General features: G+C 39.9%; 1 protein-coding gene across 1 annotated transcript; it reads right to left on the reverse strand.

Moving 5' to 3' along the window:
- Window positions 1–312: 312 nt before the first annotated feature.
- On the reverse strand, window positions 313–20,478 carry KLF5 (KLF transcription factor 5). Its single transcript, XM_068929650.1, has 4 exons — window positions 19,959–20,478; window positions 17,060–17,930; window positions 15,831–15,890; window positions 313–2,426 (listed from the first exon to the last, which is right to left on the reverse strand). The coding sequence occupies exons 1-4, from the start codon at window positions 20,199–20,201 to the stop codon at window positions 2,248–2,250; spliced, it is 1,353 nt and encodes a 450-aa protein (XP_068785751.1). The 5' UTR covers window positions 20,202–20,478; the 3' UTR covers window positions 313–2,247.
- Between the last annotated feature and the right edge of the window lie 1,674 nt (window positions 20,479–22,152).

Consider the following 22,152-nt stretch of genomic DNA (forward strand, 5'->3'; position numbering starts at 1 on the left):
TCTGTCTTCTGAGGGATGAATGCTGAAATGCTGTGCAGGGCACTGTACACTGCTTCTACAGGACCTTTTTGTTTTAATAGGACTTGACAGAGAAATGTTTTGGGTGAGGGGGAAATTCTGCTGGGCAACAGTGTAGTTAGGTGCAAATAGCTTTTATCCACTTTGAAGGTGGGAGAGAGCTTGTGCAATTCTTGTATGCACCCCATGTATCTTTTATTTACTATTGCACTACTGTGGATGGCCTATTGCAATCGTTTCCAGATTACCACATACTTCGTTTAATGTTCTGATGGCAGAAAAGCACCATAAAGTAATACCTACCACTTTGCATTTATTATTTCCATCAGGGCAGGATGCAGAAGTGCTAGGTACTTTCCAAGGAGGCAACTCCTGCTATGAAGAGCATACATTCTTAGCTTAATATTGCTATGATTTCCAGCTCATAATACAAAAACATACATTGTCAAGAGCCACAGAGAGCACACACACACATTAGGCACTTTGTTTTATTTTGCAAAAAAAAAAAAGTCTTTTATATATAAACCATTTCATTCTCTCTCAAAACATTCTACAACTATACAGCTGTTTGCTCCATCATTTGCATAGGAAATACCACAATACAAAAATAAGGTAGGGGGAGGCAAAAGAAGCAAAACAGTAACCAATTTATGCATGTGTTTCCATGTATAAACATTTGAAGCCTTACAAAATTATTTACATCATTTGTCAACTATTTACATTAAGAGCAACATTACTAACTATAACAAACAAAACTATAATTTATCAAGTATATGTAAAATTGTCTTAAAAAAAGAGTCTATTGTATACCACAAATAAATAAAGACAAACAATAGTTTTAACAAAGCTAGGTTTTCCTGCAAGACCCCTTTTTTGGTATTTTGATTGTTAATCTACCCTTTGGTTGACAGCTTAATATTACGGCTTAGGAACTCCAGACACTTACTAGGTTTGTTTGGTTTTCTCCTGTTGCCTGGCCAAGTCCTACACAGTATAACCTCATCTTTGGCCCTTCAATTACTATTTTGAAGTGGAACACTGTGGATCAAAATCATCGCTAGCATAAAAGGGCACCACTTCAATGAGTTCAGCGGAGTTTCAGCTACTTATGTCAGCAGTACATTTTGCCCTGTGTCAATCTGAACAGTGGATTAACTAAACTGCACTGTAATATTAAATAAAATTACTGTATCTTTTACCTTCTAGTAAATTACATGCAATATCCACATGAAACTAGCTCATACTGGTGCTGAACCAGCTTAACATGTCCGTATATGAAAATTGCATCCTAAATCCTTCTTTTTAAAGTGATACTAAGTTTAGCTTATAGTAAGAGGTTTAACATTGTGAATATTGTAACTATCCCCATTATTTAAGCTTCCAACGTTTACTTTACAGTTCATTCTAAATGTTTTGTTTTTTTAAGCAATTTGAAAACAAAATCCTGCTTTGAATATTCAGTGCACACCGTTTATGTTAACAGGTACAAAACATCTGAATGCTTAGCTCATTTTTCTTAAGAAAAATAAAGCTAAGTTGGTACTGTTTTGAGAGGTATTTAAATAAATTTATTTGTAAATGTGCCGTGTTATCAAATGTAAAACAACTGCTTTTTTCAGATGATTTTTAGAAAACTTTGTATTAAACCTAAAAAGCTGATCTGCTTATTTACAAAATCTTTGTCATAGCAAACATGCAACATAGAGAACAAAATGTTTTGTTCTATGGCTGCTTATGAATTTTTCTATGCATTTTATCTCCACAGAACGACTTAACATTTAAAAAAAACCGCAAGTACTAAATACGTCCAGTAAAAACCTGACGGGTTACAATTCATGGCTTTTCCACTGCGTTCATTCACCTGCAGCCTCTCATTAACTCATTTACTAAACATTGTCACAATAATGACAGTGCTTTGGTCAAAACACCGCAAGAGAAAAAAATGTAGGATGCTGCAATGTGTCAAGACATAATACTTGTAAAGAGATGAAACCTGCTGACTAAAGCCATATACACCATGAGAGCAAACAAACAACTGAACACTCTGGTATTGTAATACAGTGTCTTCCCTTTCTCTGCATAAATATACAAAATATACATTTCCAGTTTCTTTTGAGATTTATTTTAAATGGATAATCCATAGTCAAAAATTAAACTAATTTTAGTTGTGTGTTGAGAGTCAATAGGAAATTGCATAGATACAAAACTGCCTCAATGACAAGTCCAGCTTTAGTTCTGATGTCTCTTCATATGGAGAGCCAGGTGGTCAGAGCGAGAGAAGCTGCGATTGCACACAGCACACTGGAAGGGTTTTGCCCCTGTATGCTTCCTGTAGTGGCGCGTTAATTCATCTGAACGAGCAAATCTCCAGTCACAGCCTTCCCATGTGCATTTGTATGGTTTTTCACCTGAAACATACAGAACACAGAGAAATTAAGACTATCAGCTGTCACTTTCCAGAATAAAACTGATGTGAGATCACACTGCATTACATTGCTTTGTTCAGTTTAAAAAGGAAAAAACAACCCAACAGGAGTTCACATTTCCTAATTATTCACAGCTGTACTTAATAGGCCTGTTCCCTCTTTGCTTTTTCAGAGAATTTTGTTCTCCAATCTGTGGTAATACAAGACACTTTCAAACATAAACCGATTACTTATCCAAATCAAAGATAGCTATGATACGGATTCTCACAGAGGTAAAAAAAGAAAAGTACATGAGACTGAAATACATTCCATTATATTCATCTCACTATGAAAGGGAGTTGAGAAGAAAGCAGTCTTCAACAACAATCCAGACTAGTTTGTAACTTATGCTTTCACCTTTTAAAAACTGGTAAATTAAGATATATAGAACCTTTTCAAGAGTAAATTTGAAATAGGAAGAAAGTGTACTATTAAGATTCTTTATAGTGTATAGATCTGTTTAAGAGCTTCTGATGTGTAAATAAAATGGCACACTGGGGGACAAATACAACTGGGATAATATTTTCAAAAATGTCAGGGCAATAAAATCTTGTGGTATTCTGGTGTGGGCTAGCTATACATAGAAGAAAGCATCTAAAAGTCCGAAGCCCTAGTTTTCAGAATTGAATGTCTACAATTAGGTGCTTAAATAGCCATATTTTTAGAGGTGCCAAGTGTTTGCTGTTTGCCTTAGTCTATACTGACATAAGGGGAGCACGGCATTTCTGAAAACCTGCTACTTTAAGAAAGCACTGAATACAACTTTAAAGTATTCAGCTAGACTTGAATGCTTTGACACAAGCACCTAAAATATTTGCATTCATCCATTTTAGAACTGTAAATGAGTTATTTTAAGCACGTCTATAATTTAAAGATTTGTTCGTTGAAAGGGAAGAAACATGAAGCCACAAAGTCAAGATGACTTCTGTGTGAAAACAGACCTTTACATGTGTACATACACCTGCTCAGGAGCTGGTGTGGACATGATGTCACACTAAAAACAAACTCCATACACGTAAAGAGGGTAAATGACCTATTTATTGGCAATTAGTTGACGCCGGCTGACAAAAAGATCTTTAAATTGGGATATGCCATTGCTATCTATACGCTGTTTATTAATTTGACCCATTTAGTTAAAAAGAGAAAGAAAGTGAACTTAGCAAAGCACTCAGCAGTGGCTTTATCTGCAGCAGAATCAAGTCAAAGTTGAGCTTACTAGAAATTCTTTCCAACATGCCTTACAAATCTCCTCCCTCTCCATTTGGTCACAGACCTTTACCCTCAGTCTCAATCCTATAGCACATTGGAATAGCTAATACTTTCCCCTTTTTATCATCAGATTAGCATCAGGGGGGAGGAGGGCAGAAAAAAACAGAAACCAGTACCCTGCAATCAGATTGTTTGTTCTCCACCGGCTACACACAGAACACCATTTGAGAACCTTCAGTAAAGTCCTTCAGGGACTCCAAATTATCATTTAACTGTAATTATGAAACTGGCTTTGTATGTGAGTTTCTACCGCTTTGCTGATGAGCTAACTAGTAACCTTCCATCCACTACTAAACAATAGGGAAGTGGCTTCGTATTGGCAGCACATTCACAACTGGACTGAGATTTCCACAAGGAAAACATATAATCACACAAACAACCACCTCTCTGCATATCTAGCAACCAGGATTTATTGACATCACAGTGGAAACATTACCCTTTAGGAAAAACAAACTTAGGACCCGGAATCACCTGTCACGGAGTCCAAAGTTATTTGATGTATGATCAAATCAGATGACAATTTGTTACAAATTTCTGTCATAGTTGAATTTATTCTGCTTGATAATGGTTGAAGATGGATCAACCATATGTGATTTTTTTTTTTTTTGCTCCGCACAAAACATACTGTAGGTTAATATAAAGATTTCATAAAGCTTTTCTAATCCAAGAGAAGCCAGTTGAGATAGCACATTTGGTCTTGATGGCAGAATGACATGTGAGAAAGATCTTTATTCAGTAGAGGATCTTTTGTCATCCTTAACGTATCGATATCGGGTCTAGGTACAATGACGTCCGTAGAAGACTGCATTGCTGATCAATACATATGGCACTACAGAGATCTGAAAATGTTTTATGTTAAAACACACGCGCAAGTTGCACAAAAGTGTTACTCTCGCATTCAAAACATCTAACTTAAAGCCAGGGTATGTCTTTCTTTTTCTGCCATCTTTCCCCTCTTTCCCTATCCCCCCTATCCATATTGGCGCTAAACTCTTTTAATCAAATGTTTTTATCTTGTTTAGAATTAATTTTTAAACCTAAATGCAGAGTAGTCTCATTAAAATGAATCTACTAAAGCTTCTTGCCTACCTTGAAGACCTTTCACTTATAACTGCCATATAATGTGCAATGGTTAACATTCAGTCTTGTGATCCTCCCCATCCTAACTGCCCAAAGAGAGCAAATACATAGGGAGGTTTCTGTATACTCCAAATACTTGTTTAATAATTTTGCAGCATTAGACAAAGGAATGAGAGGAATGGTGAAGAGGGTAGACAAATAACATCAACCGAAAGAAAGACTAGGAATGAGCAGAGTGAAACAGACCAGAATGGAGCCCATGAGATTTAAATCTCACAGTTTCTAAACTTGATGCTTGGAGGTATGATGTATTTTTAATTTCATCAAGACTTGCACCACACCGTATTGAAAAAAATTATCTCAAAAATTGTCCTTCACAGATAATACCTGACCCTGTTTAAGTCCAAACAAAACTGCTGTCCTCCCATTCTAAATTTATTCTGTGAGTAGCAGCACTGTGCAACATGAAGTCTGACAGTATATGAACTACCACTAGTCAACGACAAGCAGTGAATTGTGTGGCTTGTTGGATACAAAAGCTTCTAAGGTAATGTAAAGTTCAAACCCTGTTGAGTTCAATGTCAAGACCTCCATCAAACTCTGGGGGACGCAGGTTTCCAGAGACATATCTGGAAACTGCAGTAGCTTATCCCACTTTATCTGTCATCTCATCTCATGTCACTGCCACAATTATATATCTTCACAGACAATACTCACTGGAAAAGCTATGCAGTGTGACACTGGAACATGCAGAAAAGCACTGGCTCTCCTTTCTGGCTGACTTCTGCAGACCTGAGCTAAACCGAACAGTGTTCAGGGGATGCATGGGGTGGAACAAGTCAGTGCCTTACACAGATTGTTTTAACAGTGTTACTTTTATGTGCGAGAAATTAAAGCCAGAATGCTGCTTTTAACCCCTGCTTTGGCTAACAGTGAGAACTGGAAAATGTATTTTTAGCGCCAATATAGAGGCCCAGATTATTTTGAATAAATCCTTGGGGTAAAATACTGAATATCTATGTTTGTAATGCTAGTTTCCGTTGGAAAGTTCTATTTAAGAACTGAATCAATTTCAAATGTTTTCCTTTCGGGTAAGGAGGAAGGGGGGCAAGAAAAAGAAGGTGGAGATTATTTTCACTCCTTTAAAGAAAGCAGAAGAACAACTAGCCGGTAGTATTTTCTCTCTCTCAATCCATATACATGCTTTTTGTCTTTTAGCAGAAATAAGAATTTGGTCTAAGTTCCTGTGGCAAGGGAAAAAAAAAAAAAAACCTCATGTTACTTTTTTTCTTTTTTAAGTGATTCTACTTCTTTGATATGCTGACTTTAAAGCACTGGGAAATGTGGGGTTGAGGATTTATTTAAAAAAGTACACACAACAAGGGACACTACACCCTTTATCCACTATTTTCATTGGCTACACAGTAATGTAAGATTTGTTTACTTTAATGATTGTGTGAAATACAGTAGCTGCAAAGTTTCAGAAATATTTGGGTTTCCTCCAGCAATTTAGAACTTCTATAGGGTGTTAAACCAAGAATGCCATTGGTCATCAAATACAAATGCAGTGTAGCTCAGTTACTGGAACATGATCACTGTATCAAACAGATATTTCACTGTAAAAGCAAAAAAACAGCTAACTCCTCCACTTCAGGGGAGCTTCCACGGGATTTGTTAGAATGTCAACACTGTTCAAGTAAAACACCATGGAGGAAGCTGGTACCGATTTCTAGCCAAATAGCACACTCCAACCCTTTCTTCCCAAGCCAGAAATATTATACACAGCACTTCTGGGAAACAGAACTGCTTTCCTTTAAATTATACTTCAACAGGATAGGGATTTCATAAGTTTAATTGGATTTTTGCATAACCTCCTTCCAATATCACTGATTTAAAATATTTTGCTAGGCTTATAGATCACAAAACGCATTTAAAGTTCTTGAGCTGCTAATATGTTTCCATTCTCCAGTTAAAAAAAAATACATTTGGAGAGCATGAGAAACAGGTTTGTACTTGAGCACAGAAGTCTTAAGCACTAATGTTGAGTTTGGAATCTCTTTTACAGAAAGCACCTAGCATGAGATAAGGAATCTAACCTGAAAGGAGACTATTTTTTCTTGTAATTCGTTTGTCTCTTAAAGAAATAATAATGCTGTAAGATTGATAGGATGTCAAAAAGATGTCTGGACGTCTGTAAGAAAAGTGCCATGTAACGTGCTAACCTAATTAGTCACTTCAATAGATAAACTTTGGCTCTCAAGGCAGATTGCAAGGTTTGGGATCCTTACTGCTACCACAAAGGAATTATTTGGACCAGTGAGCCGCACAGTTTTGGCTCTTCTCAATTAAGTTTATCTTCGTGGGATCGAATAGTTTAAAAATACGCCGATTGTCTTCCTAATATTAATTTTATCCTCTGGCAGTCATTGCCATAGTCATCTAGATAAGGTACTCAGCCACCAATGCGGTGGCTGATGGCCACTTCGAAAACATCTGCTTGCTTTAACCGTAGGCCTTGTTTGAGAAAATATTTCTATTTAAAGTTCTGTTCACAGAAAAACAGTCCTTAAAAACCTCCAGATTAGTGATGTATTTCACAGATAATAGGAAAACAAGCTTCCTTACTTCACCAAAGAGTGCTATGATTTTATTTCTGCAATTGACTACTAGAATAGACTCCTTTAAGTATAAAGCTGCAAACAGTGAGGGCCAGATTTTCAAACCTAAAGTATTCAATTGTATTCATATGCAGAAATTCAAACATGCCTATTATAAAATCGGGTTACTGCCAACACCTGCAAGTTCTCTTAATTTCTATCAGAGCTGTGAGTTTGGAGCTTCTTTGAGAAAGAAAAGCACAGTTTTCAGACTCCAAAAAGATGTCTTGATTTTAGCTCGTAAGAGTATAAAAGTAAATGGGTTCTCCCTCATTCTTTCCATCATTTCAATATTACCTGTGTTCATTATGTGCAAACAACCTAATGCTACGTACTTTAAAAAAAATAAGAGAACTGTTTAAGCATTTGCAACTGTGAGTAAAGTACGCAGGCCCTTCTTAAACGGAAATTTATAGGAATGCCGGAAATGTTCCAAAGGTCTCACACTACACGTGTGATGACTACAGAGTGACTTTAAAAGAGACTCAAATTTCACCCAAGGACCCACATTTCAAGGCTAGTGTCAGATATGATAGACTAGTAGACAAAAAAAAAAAAAAAAAACACGCAACGTCTTTTCACCTGACGTTGGAGAAGGGGGTGCGGAAAGAGTCCATTGTGAAGTTTGGTACAGAATCATGCATGCCATTTTTGCTCCACTAACGAAGACAATACATTTTAGTTTGCTCTTTGCCGTATCACTGTCTGCTATCTGCACTCTCAGGAGCTAGCCTGACAATACCAGAAAGCTAGTCTTAAAGAAAGTCTAGCTTATAAGTAGCTGTAGTCCAAGCAGCAGGCTAGCATGACAGCTTGGGTTCTGGGGAAATTTTCAAAACAATCAATACACTGACATTAAACAGTTTGCTTCTTTGGAATTATTTCCCTAGTGGCAAGCGTTTGGCCTTAAAAAAAAAAAAAAAAAGTTCAGTTAGGTGTGATAAAAAGTGGGAGGAAAAGCAGAAGTTACTGCACTATAGCAATCTTAGCAGTAGTTATCTATGGTATGTTCAGTTTTAAAACAGATTATTAGAAAGATTTATGGTCTCTAAAACTTTTCAGTGTATTCGTTTTCAAGTTTTTCACATCTTAAAATCAGTTGTCTTAGGTCTCTGCCCTGTTATAATCTCAAAGTTTTGAAAAAAGTAACAACAAATTAGATGTTTTGTCCCTGTTTTAGTTTGCCTGAAATAGCTTTCCTCTAGGTTATAGCATCACAGTTTTAAATTCCAATCCCTTCCAGATTGACTGGAAGTGAAAGTAGTTGCTTGGGTATATGTCTAACTCGTTCAAAAGAAGCTTTTAGCCCCGAAAGTTTACCTTACATTAGACCTCCATTCTGTCCTTGACTAAGCATTGTACTCATTATTTAAAAGTTTGGTTTTTTGCCTTTTTTAGGACTTCTTTTTAGAAAAAGAATGAAAAGCTGAAATTTCAAAATAATGAGCCCCTCAGCTGTTCAAAAGCTGTTCGGTGCACTGGAACTCTTATGTTGTCCAAGACGGGGATGGATTAAACAGCCAAGAGCACAGAAGAGGTCAAAGAAAGTCAAGCTTATTTTGTGAGGAAGTAAGCGTGAGGAAATAGATTTAATCCTTGAATATCCGGTCCACCAGTGATACGAATGCATAACATACACTGCACGTTAGAAAGATATAATAAAGTCTATGCCTAGTCTAGTGCTGGCTAGAGAGTGACCACTAAGTACTATTTCACAACTTAAAAGCGTTTTGAGGAATCCTCTAATGGAGTGTTGCACTTTGTATGACCAATCATTGATAAATTAAGTAGTATTTGATCTCTTTCTAAAAAAAAGTGTGAACAGGAAAAAATAAATGACTGTCTGGTAAGCAAAGAGGGCAGTCAAAAAGCTATGCATCATTTACTTTCTGACTACAGACACGCAGAAGGCATTATCTTCTCAGAGCTCCCACCAATGCTGGAAGCACTCTTATTTTGCGAAGTGTTGTCTAATGCAGCTCAAGGATTACAGGGGAATCTTGACTGGCTTGTGAAATGGTTTATTTTCTTTCTGGCATAACATTCTGTCTTAACAGAGGTGGTCTCTCTTCAAGGAGATATGCAAACAAAGAGGAAAGGAATTTTTTTTTAAAGTAGATTTATAAGAAATCCATGCCATCTGTGGTGCATGGCTGTGTCTACAAGTTCTATCCTAAAGAACGCATTTCCTCATCTATGCCTGTGGTGCAAGAACGGCTCTTTAGCTCTCATACCAGTAACACTGGCTCTTGTACAGTCAGATAAGAGGTGCTCTTAAAATGGAATTTATTAAACATGTACTGTAGACTTCAAGATTTCCATCTACTGTATGAACACAAAAAACAAAAAGCAATACGTTAAAGTCTGCTTGAACTAAAAGCAAAGCACTGTACACTTGCCAAAATTAAAGGTTTTAATATGTCCTTAATCTGAGTTGTTAGAGATCACCGAATATAAATAATGCAGTCTGACAGGACAGGAATGCTGCTACCAAGATACTCAGACTAAACTAGGACATTACTTAAATGTTTCTAATCTTTCACCAATGGGAGGTGCAGGTCATCTAACAAACAACAAACAACAGTCCACTCAGAATATATTCTGTGGAAATGGAGGACAGTCAATTGCCCGAGTCAAGCTCAGAAATTAATTACAATACGGAATGTTTAATCAAATAATGGAAAGTTTTAATCACTGGCAATTGCTGTGAATCTTGGACTACATGAGTGTATGTAGGGCAGTCTCAAAATGAACTATATTTAAAATCAGTCTCTTAGGTCAACAGTTTCCTTATCAGGAATCAAATATCCTGGAACTGAAGTTTAATCCTCTCAGGGAGCAATTGACAGAAACAACAGTTTTTTAAGCTTCCATGCTTAGAGGGACTTTCTAGGCTTTTAATCAAAAAGAAAATATCAGGCTTTTATGTATCTAAAATCTAACAAGACTACCCCTTATCTGACACCTTGGAATTTAATTACTGTTTTATAAAAACTGAACACCAGACACTGCCATGAAGTAATATTTAATTAAAACTTAGGCCTATACCGCTAAGACTTCATCCAAAGCAGCGCAACGCATTCAAACTTGTTTCATTTAGGCAATGACTAAAGGACCAAATTAATTAATCTAAAGTTCTGCAATCATTCACGAAGGGTTTGAAAACGCATTATTTTCCCCTCAAACTGTGGTTTGCACAGAAAAATAATGTACTTCCATTTCTCACACAGGCAACTAATGGATTTAGCAGAATTCATAAATAAAAGATACCAGCATACTCTCCAGCAGTCTAACAACATTGCACTTTAATGCACTTTCTCAACAATTTTATTTAACTTTACTCAATTTTTCCTTACTCCAGTCTATCAATGATGGCATTTACTGACATCTCCTTACAGTAGAATCTGTGCAAGTGACTCATTTAACAGGTTAAAGAACCCAAATCTTGGGAAATGTTACTTAATAGCTATTTTCGTGTTCCAAAGATTTTTCCAGGATCAGGTTTGCTACATACATAGAATTCTGCAACCATGAGCAAGGCGGAATCTTTTGGGACCTCTGTTCCCCATTAGTATAACATGAGTGAAACCCTTCCCCTAATCCTCTGGGGTTATATGAATCAATACATGCTTTTGTGAGGTGCTTTTCTTCCCATTAGGAGTCCACTCCCACTTCTCTTCCCTGCTGAACAATAGGCATATAATAGGCATCCCGAATTCCTGGAGAAGCCTATTTGGAACCACTTGTAATATACATATACACACTCATATACACATATATATTTATACACACACACACACACAAACACACACACAGCTACGGTAAATCCAAAGCACAAAGTCCTAAAGACTGCTGAAGTCTATTGCCCCCAACTGGTTCTAATTCTGATTGACCACCACAGTCTAATTCTGGATCTATTGAGACAGAGATCTAAAATAAAATAAAATGTTAACACCTTGAGGAGCTGCACAAGTTAGCCAGCTGTCCCATGCCTACATAAACATTTGAAATAATTAGAGATGGTGGAAGTATTTTGAGTGCATCTCATTTAGAGAAATGCCATTTCTCTTGAGTTATCTCGGCTTCCACTTCCCATCACCAAATACTAACTAGATCTATAGATAGAGATGAAATAGTTCTGCAGTTAATGTTAGAAACTATTAATGGCAAACCCATCATGTGACCAGAGAACATGCCTGTACAAAGACTCTGTATACGGAAAACCAATATGCAGCTGTAAAATGTCCTCAATGTGTGTGCCCTGATGTGTTCTAAACAATGATAAATTTTCCTCTTGAAACTGCACACAATTCTGAAGTGTGCAGCTGTTCCTAGAAATAAAACAAAACAAACAAACAACAAAAAAAAAACACAAAAACACCAACAACCTGGAACCAACAGCTCTTCTGCAGTATTACAGGTAGGATATTCCAGGTGCCTATGAATAAAAGCTTCACTTTAACAGTTCAAAATTTTTACATATAAAGAAGCATAACAGGAGTTAGACGATTGCTGTTTCTAAAGGATCACTTGATATACATGTATATATTCAGATGTCACAAAAGGAAGCTAATGAGGTTTCTCTACAGCACACAATTAACTGCTTTGCACTGACATTTGACATGTTTTTCAAGTTGTACACAAAGCTGTTATGCCTGTGCTTTAAGGTAACTTCAGTGTCGAGTACCCTGCAACGGATGCACTAAAAAACATTAAATACACTAGTTGCACAATACAAGTTATGAAACTAAACTTGTTCCGTGACTAATAGGTAAAATTATTTTAAAAGAAAATCCCTGCTACAAGAGGTAAAAAAATTAAATCTATTTTGAAAGATGTTCCAACAGACACTTTAGCATACTGAATATCAGTTTACCTATTTCAGGAATAACCTGCCCCAAGTTAAGATACCATACTGAAATGTTTTAAGATATTACCCAAATGTCCTGTATATCTACTCCAGAACTGCACAGAAATGGATATAAAATGTCCTGCACCTGTGCAGCAGCGAGTTGGTTGTTTGTGTTAATTTTTTGGATTATCAGTTTATCCACAATTAAAATTTCCTTCATAATTTAAAAACTCTACAGCAATCTCTAGAGAAAGAGAAATGGATGCCTCCTCCTTCAGGGACTAGAACAAATACATTAACCTTGCTTAGTTCTTTACTGAGACTTCAACTCCAAATCAACAGGAAAAGCATGAACATGGGACCCAGGCATAATTCCATTAAATCAGAACCAACTTACACCGTCTGATTTGGTGTAAGGTAAACACCTAAGAAGAGAAGTATAGGACATTTTCCTCTTGTCCTTCTCTTATTTTGTTTTCTTCTTTGTTTTATTCAAATGCGATTTATAAAGTCTGACAACATGTTCATATTTGAATTTGGAAAAAGACTACAGCCTACATTCCATCTTTCCAAAATAACATTTCCCTTAAGTTTGTTCTCAAAGAACATCTATTAAACTCAGTCAAAGCCATTCAGAAAAGAAAGACTGCTAAATAAATACTGCATAAAGGCTGAGATTTTCCAATACAAAAGGAAAACCATAACGTCTGTCTTGACTTTTAATGGCGGACAAACTTTGCTGCAGGCTCTTTTATTTTAAGATGACAGATTGCTGAGAAGGGCGGGGACTGGTGAGGATGAGAGAGAGACTGCAGCCAGTTTTAAAAGGTATTGTTAAGAAACTAAGAATAAGGAGAAAACAACTTCAGTGGTCCATGATTACTAAAGAACGGGTTTAGCCAGATAAACAGGTCTGCTATCCCTGAAGGGATTTGAAAGAATATCACACACAACTTTATTAAAATGGATTACGTGACACTTGCTTCAGACTTTGAAGGTAAAAGCTTCATAAAAGTACTTTATTTATTTGTTTTTATGATTTGTTTTTAGGAACACAAAGCACAAGAGACCTGCATGAATTCATAGTTCTGGGGCACGGGGTGCACAGAGAGCGGACTGTATACAGACAAAAACACACACCCAGATTTAGCCCTCAGTATCAAGTCCTTCTCTTTTCAGATCGATAGTAAAATTCCTGCTCACTCCTGAAGGAACTAGGCCCCCAATATAACTTCACGGGTTTCCCTGGGATTGCGTCCATTTATGCTGACATTCAGTTAAAATTGATTTATGTGGTCCTGGGTATGTGAGCGTTCTTGCTTGTATTAAGACATATTTCAACTGTACAAGATAAAGATTTTAATCGGCACTTGAAATCTTCTAGTATTAAATGAATATACAACAGAGTTAAACTAAACTAAACTCTGAAATAATGCAGGTAACAGGATATGGACTCACATTCTTGCATGTTAACGCTTTAGACAGTTTATCCCTTCATTCACCTCCCCAGAAGACCCTTTGTATTACAGACTTGCTTAAGTTCACTAGATTTTTATCTAAAACAACATTCTTGTTTCCATGAACACATCAGCTTCTCTGACCCTTGCACATTTAGTCACATTTCTAAGGTCAAATATCTATAGGTAAAAAAGTGAAGTCAACAATAAACATTATTGACCTTAAGCAATATACATTAGTGAGGTGATACACACTTCTGTGCACATAAGTAGCTACTTTATAAACCTTACAGTCATTACTACTCCAGATAGAAAACAGGTACAAATTGATTTTCAAAAGTAAAAGTGTGGATTTCAAACGACGACGAAATAATATTCTTTCTTACAGTAAAGCTTTGTTTTTACCTCTCTTCCTACAGTCACTGTGTAATAGCAAGCAAGATATTTTAAACTGACATTTAATTGCTGCCTAAAATGTGTAAGTGGAAATTGCACCCACTTTACCTTACACATTATTTATTAAAGAGCAATGGTGTAATTCAGGTGTAATGGTGATGTAATTCAGGTTTAGAGCCTCATGAAAATATTCTATTCCTGTTAAGCTAGCTGATATGAGTGATTATATAGATCACGAAACATTTGTAACAGCATTCTTATTCAGTCTACTGCTAATGTAAAGTAATAATCTTTGTACAGTTGCTTTTAATTTTTACTGTGACTGCAGCAGAGATGATTGTTTCATTTATCAAAACAAAATGTCCATATTAACATTTAGCCTGCAGATACTCAATTTCTTTACAATAATCCCAACGATCCATTCAAAGTAGCTGCTGAACACAAGACTTGTTTCCACAGAGATAGTGAAACACATTTTGTTAGATTATAGCTCTTGCTAAGTTTTGTTTTGACTTTTCGTTTAAACTTAGGTGACACCCCACTACTTGAACAGCACCACCATAGTGCTGACAGGCTATTTCAATAAGTGAATTGCTTGAAACACGACTCTTGTATTGCTTAGAATTGAGGTTCACACATAAAAGTAGTTTGACTTCATTCTCAGTCTTAAAAACAAGAATAGTAGTCTTCTCATTTTACTTCTTTACAAAAAAAGTCATATGCTTTTTACTGTAAAGATTTAGCATGACAGATTTTGTATTAAGATCCCAGCAAAGAACTGTTCTAATAGTTCGTAAGTATGCTGTTGGGGAGTTATGTATTTCTCCCCTTATCTTCTCCTCTTTTCATTCCTTCTGCCTAAGTAGATCTACAATTTCGAACAGACTGGTTCCCATTCTAGTAGCTGCCCTTCAAATATATGGTCCATATATGTATGTGTAAGCAAAGCTCTGTCCTGAGTTTAGCCTGATGCAGGCCCATGAACTGGGTCTGTGACTATAGCTGCAGGTAGAATTTGATCAAGGTACAAAAGAAAAAAAAAGTTACACACTACCACTTTTCATTTTCATTCTCTCCATTTTAATGTCTTTGACCAACAAGAAATTGAAATGATTTTGTTTTGAACAACTTACTGTTTTAAAAAAAAAAAAAAAAAAAAAGCACATTTAAGACTATGGACAAAACAATTGGAGATATCTCGGGAGTTTCTGAAAAATTCTAAGATTAAATAATTCTAATAGGTCAACATGAAAGCCCAAAACAGAAAATTCTACTTATTTTGATAAATATTGAAAAATGGTATAATTTTTACTATGCTTATTTCAATATTTGCAGGAGGAAAAAAAAATGTTTTTAACTTTAAAGCACGTTAGATTGAAAGTGAATATTTCACCAGTTTTGTTCTTAATTATTTTGAATTTTGTATTGTAAAAGGTTTAAGAAAACTGCCTTAAGAATAAAAGCAATTTTACTTTTTAATCAACCACACCAGAAAGTTTTCTTAACTGAACCGCCAGCCTGAACCCACATCATTCTGTAAAAACCAGGGAGAAGATGGCAGATCAAACACATTTCCTTTTTCAAAAGATAGATAACTCATTAATGAACAAGAGACATTGAGAGAGTGAGTACCTACCAGTGTGAGTTCTCAGGTGTGCTTTTAAGTGAGAGGACTTTGTATAAACTTTTGTGCAGCCTAAAACAAAAGAAAATAAAAAAAGGAAGAAAAATATATCAGTATTTGGAACAGGAACGCCTCAGATGATTACATTTAAACTTCCTCATCCAGTGCTGCGGCACTATCTGGAAATATTTAAATTTACAACCTTCTGGCAGCATAATCATTTAAAAGTATAATTTAATATAGAAAGCTCTTAGGGAGATGTAGCTTTACATAGAAAAAAAAACGTTTCTGGTAGACATTACCTTCTAATGTAGTACAGAACAATAGCTGCTACAATGCACATAAAGTAACGTGTTATGTAAGTTGTCCACCCTACAACTCAGACTTTATTTTTCAAAATTTCCTAAAGAATTTGCTGAAGATATTACCATTGTTATTCATGACTGTACATAACTTTTTCATTAGGCATTTATCATACTGTACACTGAATGGATGATATATCATCCATGAATTACATTTATTAGAGGGAGAGATCAGCTAAGTGCAGCACTTTCTAGACGTGTTCAGAACAGTGTTAACAGCTTACAGCTGGGATCACATATTACTTGAAAGAAAGGTTGACAGAATCAGATTTATCTTCCAGTTCAGTATAAGAAAAGGATAGGCTTTAAGGGAATTTATCCCCAGACAATTTTCAAAGACAGCTTTAATGGATTTATCTAGGCAGCTGAATTCCCTGTTCATAACATGGAAGATACGGCTGTGGCCTCAGCTACCGGGAACTGAAATGATTCTTTTAGTGTCGATGGACCTAAACTGTATCATTTTGCACAAAGTGAGTTGCTGGTCCACCACTGGTATTAGGAAAGTGAGAGCATGAGGCAGACAGCCACAGTGATTTAAATCAGAAAAGGCTGTAATTTTTTTTCCCCCCCCCTATGGAACTTCCTATGGAAGTTCTGTAACATGGGCAAACGAGCTTAGGAGTTTAAAAGAGTAACAAATGACATGAAGGAAAAGATGTACATTACATTACGTAAAGAATCTGGTAGAACATCACAAAAAATGAGACATTTAAGAGGAAAAATCCTATTTTAACAAGAAAGGAATTGGTTATCTCCAGGTAGACTACAGCTGAAGAGAAGCATTTATACCTAGTCTATGCTTATTCACACTTTTTTTTTTTTTTTTTTTTATTACAACAGCTGGGATTACATGCTTTTCTGAAAGAGACTGCTTACCGGGATAGTCACAGTAGTGGATACGTCTTTTCTCCAAATCTGGGTTACTTCTTCTGTTGTATCTGACTGGTTGTATATTCTGGGAAGTTATTGGCAGAGTTGCTGGTATATTCTGATTGTGAATTGCCAGCTTGGAAGCTATAGTTGCGGCGTATGATGGAGGAGGGGTTAAATTCTGTAGCATCTCTGCTTGTCTATCTGGACTTCCAGGCTCTGAGCTTGGGGGTGAAGGAGGGAAGTAAGTGGCCTGCTGTTGAAGAAACTGGTTTGGCATTGTATAGGTACACGGGGGAATGCCCTGGAACTGTTTCATTGCAGTCTGTGGAACAGCTGAGGAGAGTGTGTTAAGGCCTGCCATGGCTGACGGCATGGAAACATTGTTAAGGGAGTCCATTACGGCTGCCTGAGTAGTAGTGTTGGGCATATCTAAATCCGGTGAGCTCAAGAGCTGATATAACTGGCCTTGCTGGGGTGTGACAGAAAGATGAACATCTGGAGTAGGAAGCTCCTGCTTGATAAAAATGTTGTTCACATCAGGAGTTTGGTGAGAGCTGAAGATGCTGGTAAATTCAGGAAGGGCCTGAGTAGGGGCAGGGGTAGGGGCAGTAGTTTCACTCTGGTGACTGAAGATAGTGACTGGTTCTGTCTTGATGTGGGTCACACATGGTCGCTGAGATTTGTACAGGCCAGTTCTCAGGTGACTAATGTCAGGGAGGAAGACGTTCATGTTGATGCTGTAAGGCAACCCTTCACTGTCAGTGAAAAACTGGTCTACAACTGAGGCACTGTCTCTTCTGTATTTCTTATGTTCAGGGATGACAGGAACGGGTGGAAGCTGAGGTGCCAGATACTTCTCCATTTCACATCTCGTCTAGAAAAACAAAACAGATAATCCACATGATTCGTTATCAGCTAGCAAACAAGATGGCATTCAAGTCACGTGAGACTTTGAATATAACAAACAATACTGTTTAGCCAACTGCTGGTCACCTATAGAGGAATCTTTAAACAATTCACACTAACGAAAAAACTGCCTTTTATACCTGGCATGCTGATCAAAAACATCAAGATAAAATGATGGTGCGAGTCATCAATGTAGAACAACTGTTAAGACTGAGCTATGACAAACTTTTCGTCTTGTATGTCTACAAGAGAGTACTACGTACAAAAACGATAGGCTGCATGACTCACCTACAGATCTTGTACTTTGGAATTCACTGTTCTAACAAGGTTACTGCCTGTTTCATGCATTTCTCTTTGAAATGCTAACTCCAAAAGCCACATCCTCAGCTGGCTATTTGAATGCTAATACTTCAAACAATGTATGTATATATATGTATATATATACATACACACATATATGTGATGTTATACTTCTAGGATTTTTCATGCTTAAAAGAAAGTTATAAATATGACTGGTACCAAAGTGTAGAGTTATAAATCATACAGAATAAAAAGAGGACAGGTTGCCTACATTAGCTTTTCCTTTGCTTAAAGTGCGTCTGGGACTACACTAACACTTTTAAAAAAAGTCTGTGCAGCGTATAATTGGTTAATAACGTGACAAACGTCGTTATTCATGTCTCAGTCCTAGGAGAGCTCTTTAATTACTGGGAAATCATTCCCTCAGTGTAGTGGTGCTAGGGAATCCGTGGGTGGCTACAGCCTGATACATTACTGGTACAGTCATCAGCAAAACATTTATCATGCACTCTCCAGTGGGCAAATGCTACATTCCCCCTTGCCCTGTAAAGAGCGCGCTCATACCGAATCCGTTTAGCACCCTAAAAGAGAAAGCAGCTGACAAACAGCAAGTCTGCCCAAAAGTGGATTTTAAGACCTTTCTTCAAAGACCACCGGTAAACAAAACAAACAAACAAAGCAGCGCTCCCTCTCCTTTGATCTCGATCTGCCCGAACACGCCAGGCTACTTTTTCCAGCTCTTGTTTACAAGCCACGGGGCAGCCTGCTTTGAAGACAGTATTATTTATTCCGTGAGCAGGTATCACCGAAACGCAGCGCCTGAACGATCGCTGCCCTCCGCGCGGGGCGTTTACCGCGCAGCGCTGCCGCCCGAGCGGGCCGCCCCCGGCCCCCGTTTCGGAGCGGGCTCCTCGGCCGGGCGCCCCCCCGGGGTGGGGAGGGCCACAGGGGCCCCCCGCCGCCCCCCCGCAAGGACAGCGGCCGCGGCAAACCGCCCCAGCGACTCATGGTCACCGAAAGAGCCGAGGTCTGGAAATAAAAAGTCTCAAATTAAAACCGTTCGCGTGCTAAAATCAGGTTGCGGTTGGCGCTTTCTGCTTTTAGCTCTTCCAGCTGTTTTCATGTGGATCCGTTTCCAAGCAGTTTTCTGGGACGGGCAGAAAGTCCCGGGAAGTCCCCCCCCCCCCCCAACACTGAACATGACTCTCTGCGTGGGCGAGGAAGACAGGCGGTTGCTCTAATTCTGCTGCCGGGCAAGTGCAAAAGCAGCAGCTGTAGCTTTCAACACACTCGCAGGGGCAGCCCGGCTCCCTCCGCGCCCCCGCCTCGGCCCCTGTGCGGGCGGACGGGCGGGAGGGCGGCGAAGCCCGCGCCCCGCCTCAGCCCCGGCCGCGCCGCGGGCCGCCTCGGCCCGCCCCGGCCGCGCTCCGCCGGCGGGAAGGCGGCGGCCCCGGCGCCGCGCCCCTGCCCGCCACACGCGCGGGGCGGCGGCGGCCCCGGCCCCCCCCTCCCGACCCCCCCGTCCCGCCGTGCGGCGGCGCCGCCGCCCGCCCCGCACTTCAGGTCCGCTGCTCGCTGCCCGGCCCCACCCAGCGCCTCTCCGCAGCGGCCGCCGCCCGCGCGGCGCCCCACCGCGGCAGAGGGGCGGCGGCGGCGGCGGCGGCGGCGGCGGCGGGGGGAGGTGGTCCCTGCCTACCTGTACCATCTCCTCCGCCGGCAGGGTCGCGCTGCCGCCACCGCCGCCGCCGCCGCCACCGCCGCCGCCGCCCGGGTGTTGGTGCTGCTGCTGGGGCGGCGGCGGCTGCTGCTTCAGATCCTCTCCGGGGAAGATCGCTGCCTCCCTGGCGCCCAGCACGGGCTTGAGCTGGGCGAACACCGGCTCCTCGGGCTGCTGCATGGGACCCAAGCGGGCGCTCATGGTCAGCACCCTGGTGGCCATGAGGCAGGCTGGCTGCCCGGGTGCGCACGGACTCGCTGCCCGCCCTCGCTGCGCCGCCCTGACACGGCGGGGACTGGCCGGCGGCGGGGCTCCGGGTGGCAAGTGCGCGGCGCTCACTCCCCGCGAGCCCCGGCCCACGAGCGCATCCACTCCGGTGTCCTCAGTGCCGCCGCCTGTACCTGGCCGAGGGTATCTATCCTCTGACACATGCCCGCCTCTATTTCACCCTACCCCACCCCCCGACCTCCCTCTCCACCCCCCCACCCCCCCCCGGCCCGCGCACCCCACCCAGCCCGGGGAAAGGGGCCGGCCCTGCGGGCTGCCCTCCCTATGGGGAGCGCGGCGGGCTCCTCCCCGCGGCGCGCTGGCCACGGGCGGTGCAGCACGGCGCGGCGGGGCGGGGGGGGCGGCGCGGAGCGGCCGTTGGGCGCGCGAGGCGGGCTGGACGGCGGTGCGCGCGCGAGGCGGCCGTTGGAGACGGCTGAGGGGAGACCCGTGCCGGGTTGTTCCTGACAGCGGCGTGAAGCGGTGACTCGAGCACCTCGGGGGAAAGCAGCGTTACCCGGCGGAGCGGGCAGAGTGTCTGGTCGTTATTCTGAAACGTCAGGAGTCCCGCCTGGATCTGGCGCTTTACAAACCCGGATAATTTTTATTGGGGTTATTTGTTTCTAAGGCGGGCAGGGGGCATGCCGCGCGGTGCGGGTGGCAAAGTGGGAGATGGCTTTCAACACGCGCGGTTTAAGCAGTCTGGCGAGGCCCCTTTCAATATCTTAATATTATTTATAGTCTTTTAAAGAAGCGTTTCTGAAGTAGACATTTTTAAATAATCGTCTTTCATAGCTTTCATCTTCAAAAGGTTTTAAAACTAGTCACTCAAATTTTATTATTTTTTGTCCTGAAGGCAATTCGTACTCAAAACCTCCTGCTAATAAATTTCATTATTACAATATACATCTCCACTATGTTACTGTGAAAATGCTAATATAAAAATAGATCCGGGGAGAAGGACGAAGGGGAGAGGAAAAGAGATAGGGACAATTGTTTCGCTCACTTTTTTTTTTTTCCTCTGAGACGAGGCAAGTCTATTTACTTGTTTTTAGGTGTGGTTTCAACATAAAGCATATTTCATTGTAATCATCAGAGAGTGAGCTAAGTTCCCTCATATTTAAGTAAAGGTGGGACGCTGCCTTTCTATACAAGATTTCATCAATCACGGTTTCATCCAGGTTTCATGTGAGGCAAGTACAAGGCAAGATTTGTATGAGACAAGTACAGCCCACAAGTGGAGCCTAGAAGAAAAAAAAAGTTTCCTCCTTTCATCTTGCGTGCCAGCCCTGGACTCTCGGTTTGTATACAGGGAATCTGTGAATTTGCAGAGATGTGAGCAGCCTTTCCCTCTCCACGTTTCTGCCTTGTTATTTCAGACAAGACTTTTTTTAAACGTAAAAAGTATTTCTTTGGTCAGCTTTTCAGTCCCCTCCTATTTGTCTTGAGGTCCGTGGCAAGTGGGATGTTTCGGAGTCTGAACACAGAAAGCTAATTGCAGAACCAGGAAAGAGTTTAGCATAACATTTCTTTACACCAACTGTCTGTTTAGCAATATGTAGCCACTTGATGCTTCTTATTACCAAGGTAGATCCGGCTACTCCCTTTAGCGTAGCATTTAAAGTAATGCAGACTAATTTCAATCTAACACATATTCAGATTCATACGATATATAACTTTTGTATCCCTTTTGTATCCTTTTTTCCAAAGACTCCTCACTATTAATTCTTTTTTTCCATTCCAGCTTAAAACCAGGTGTGTTAACAAACGGATTTTAAAACCTTGTTTTGTTTTACTGTCTGAAGGCGCTTCATGTAACCGTGTTTAAACCCATCTAGACGTCAAACTATGATTGTGACCCTCTGAAATGACAAATTTGATATACAGTGCTCTCTTAAGAGCTTTA

Source organism: Struthio camelus, chromosome 1 (genome assembly GCF_040807025.1).
Source record: "Struthio camelus isolate bStrCam1 chromosome 1, bStrCam1.hap1, whole genome shotgun sequence".
In the NCBI taxonomy this organism is placed as follows: Eukaryota; Metazoa; Chordata; class Aves; order Struthioniformes; family Struthionidae; genus Struthio; species Struthio camelus.

Bases quoted from the DNA above. Each gene is read 5' to 3' on its own strand.
- KLF5 (XM_068929650.1), bottom strand. From the start codon at position 20,201: ATGGCCACCAGGGTGCTGACCATGAGCGCCCGCTTGGGTCCCATGCAG. The intron at 17,931-19,958 runs GTAGGCAGGGAC...TTGTTTTTCTAG, and splicing joins CGGCGGAGGAGATGGTACAG to ACGAGATGTGAAATGGAGAA. The intron at 2,427-15,830 runs GTAGGTACTCAC...TGTATGTTTCAG, and splicing joins ACACCTGAGAACTCACACTG to GTGAAAAACCATACAAATGC.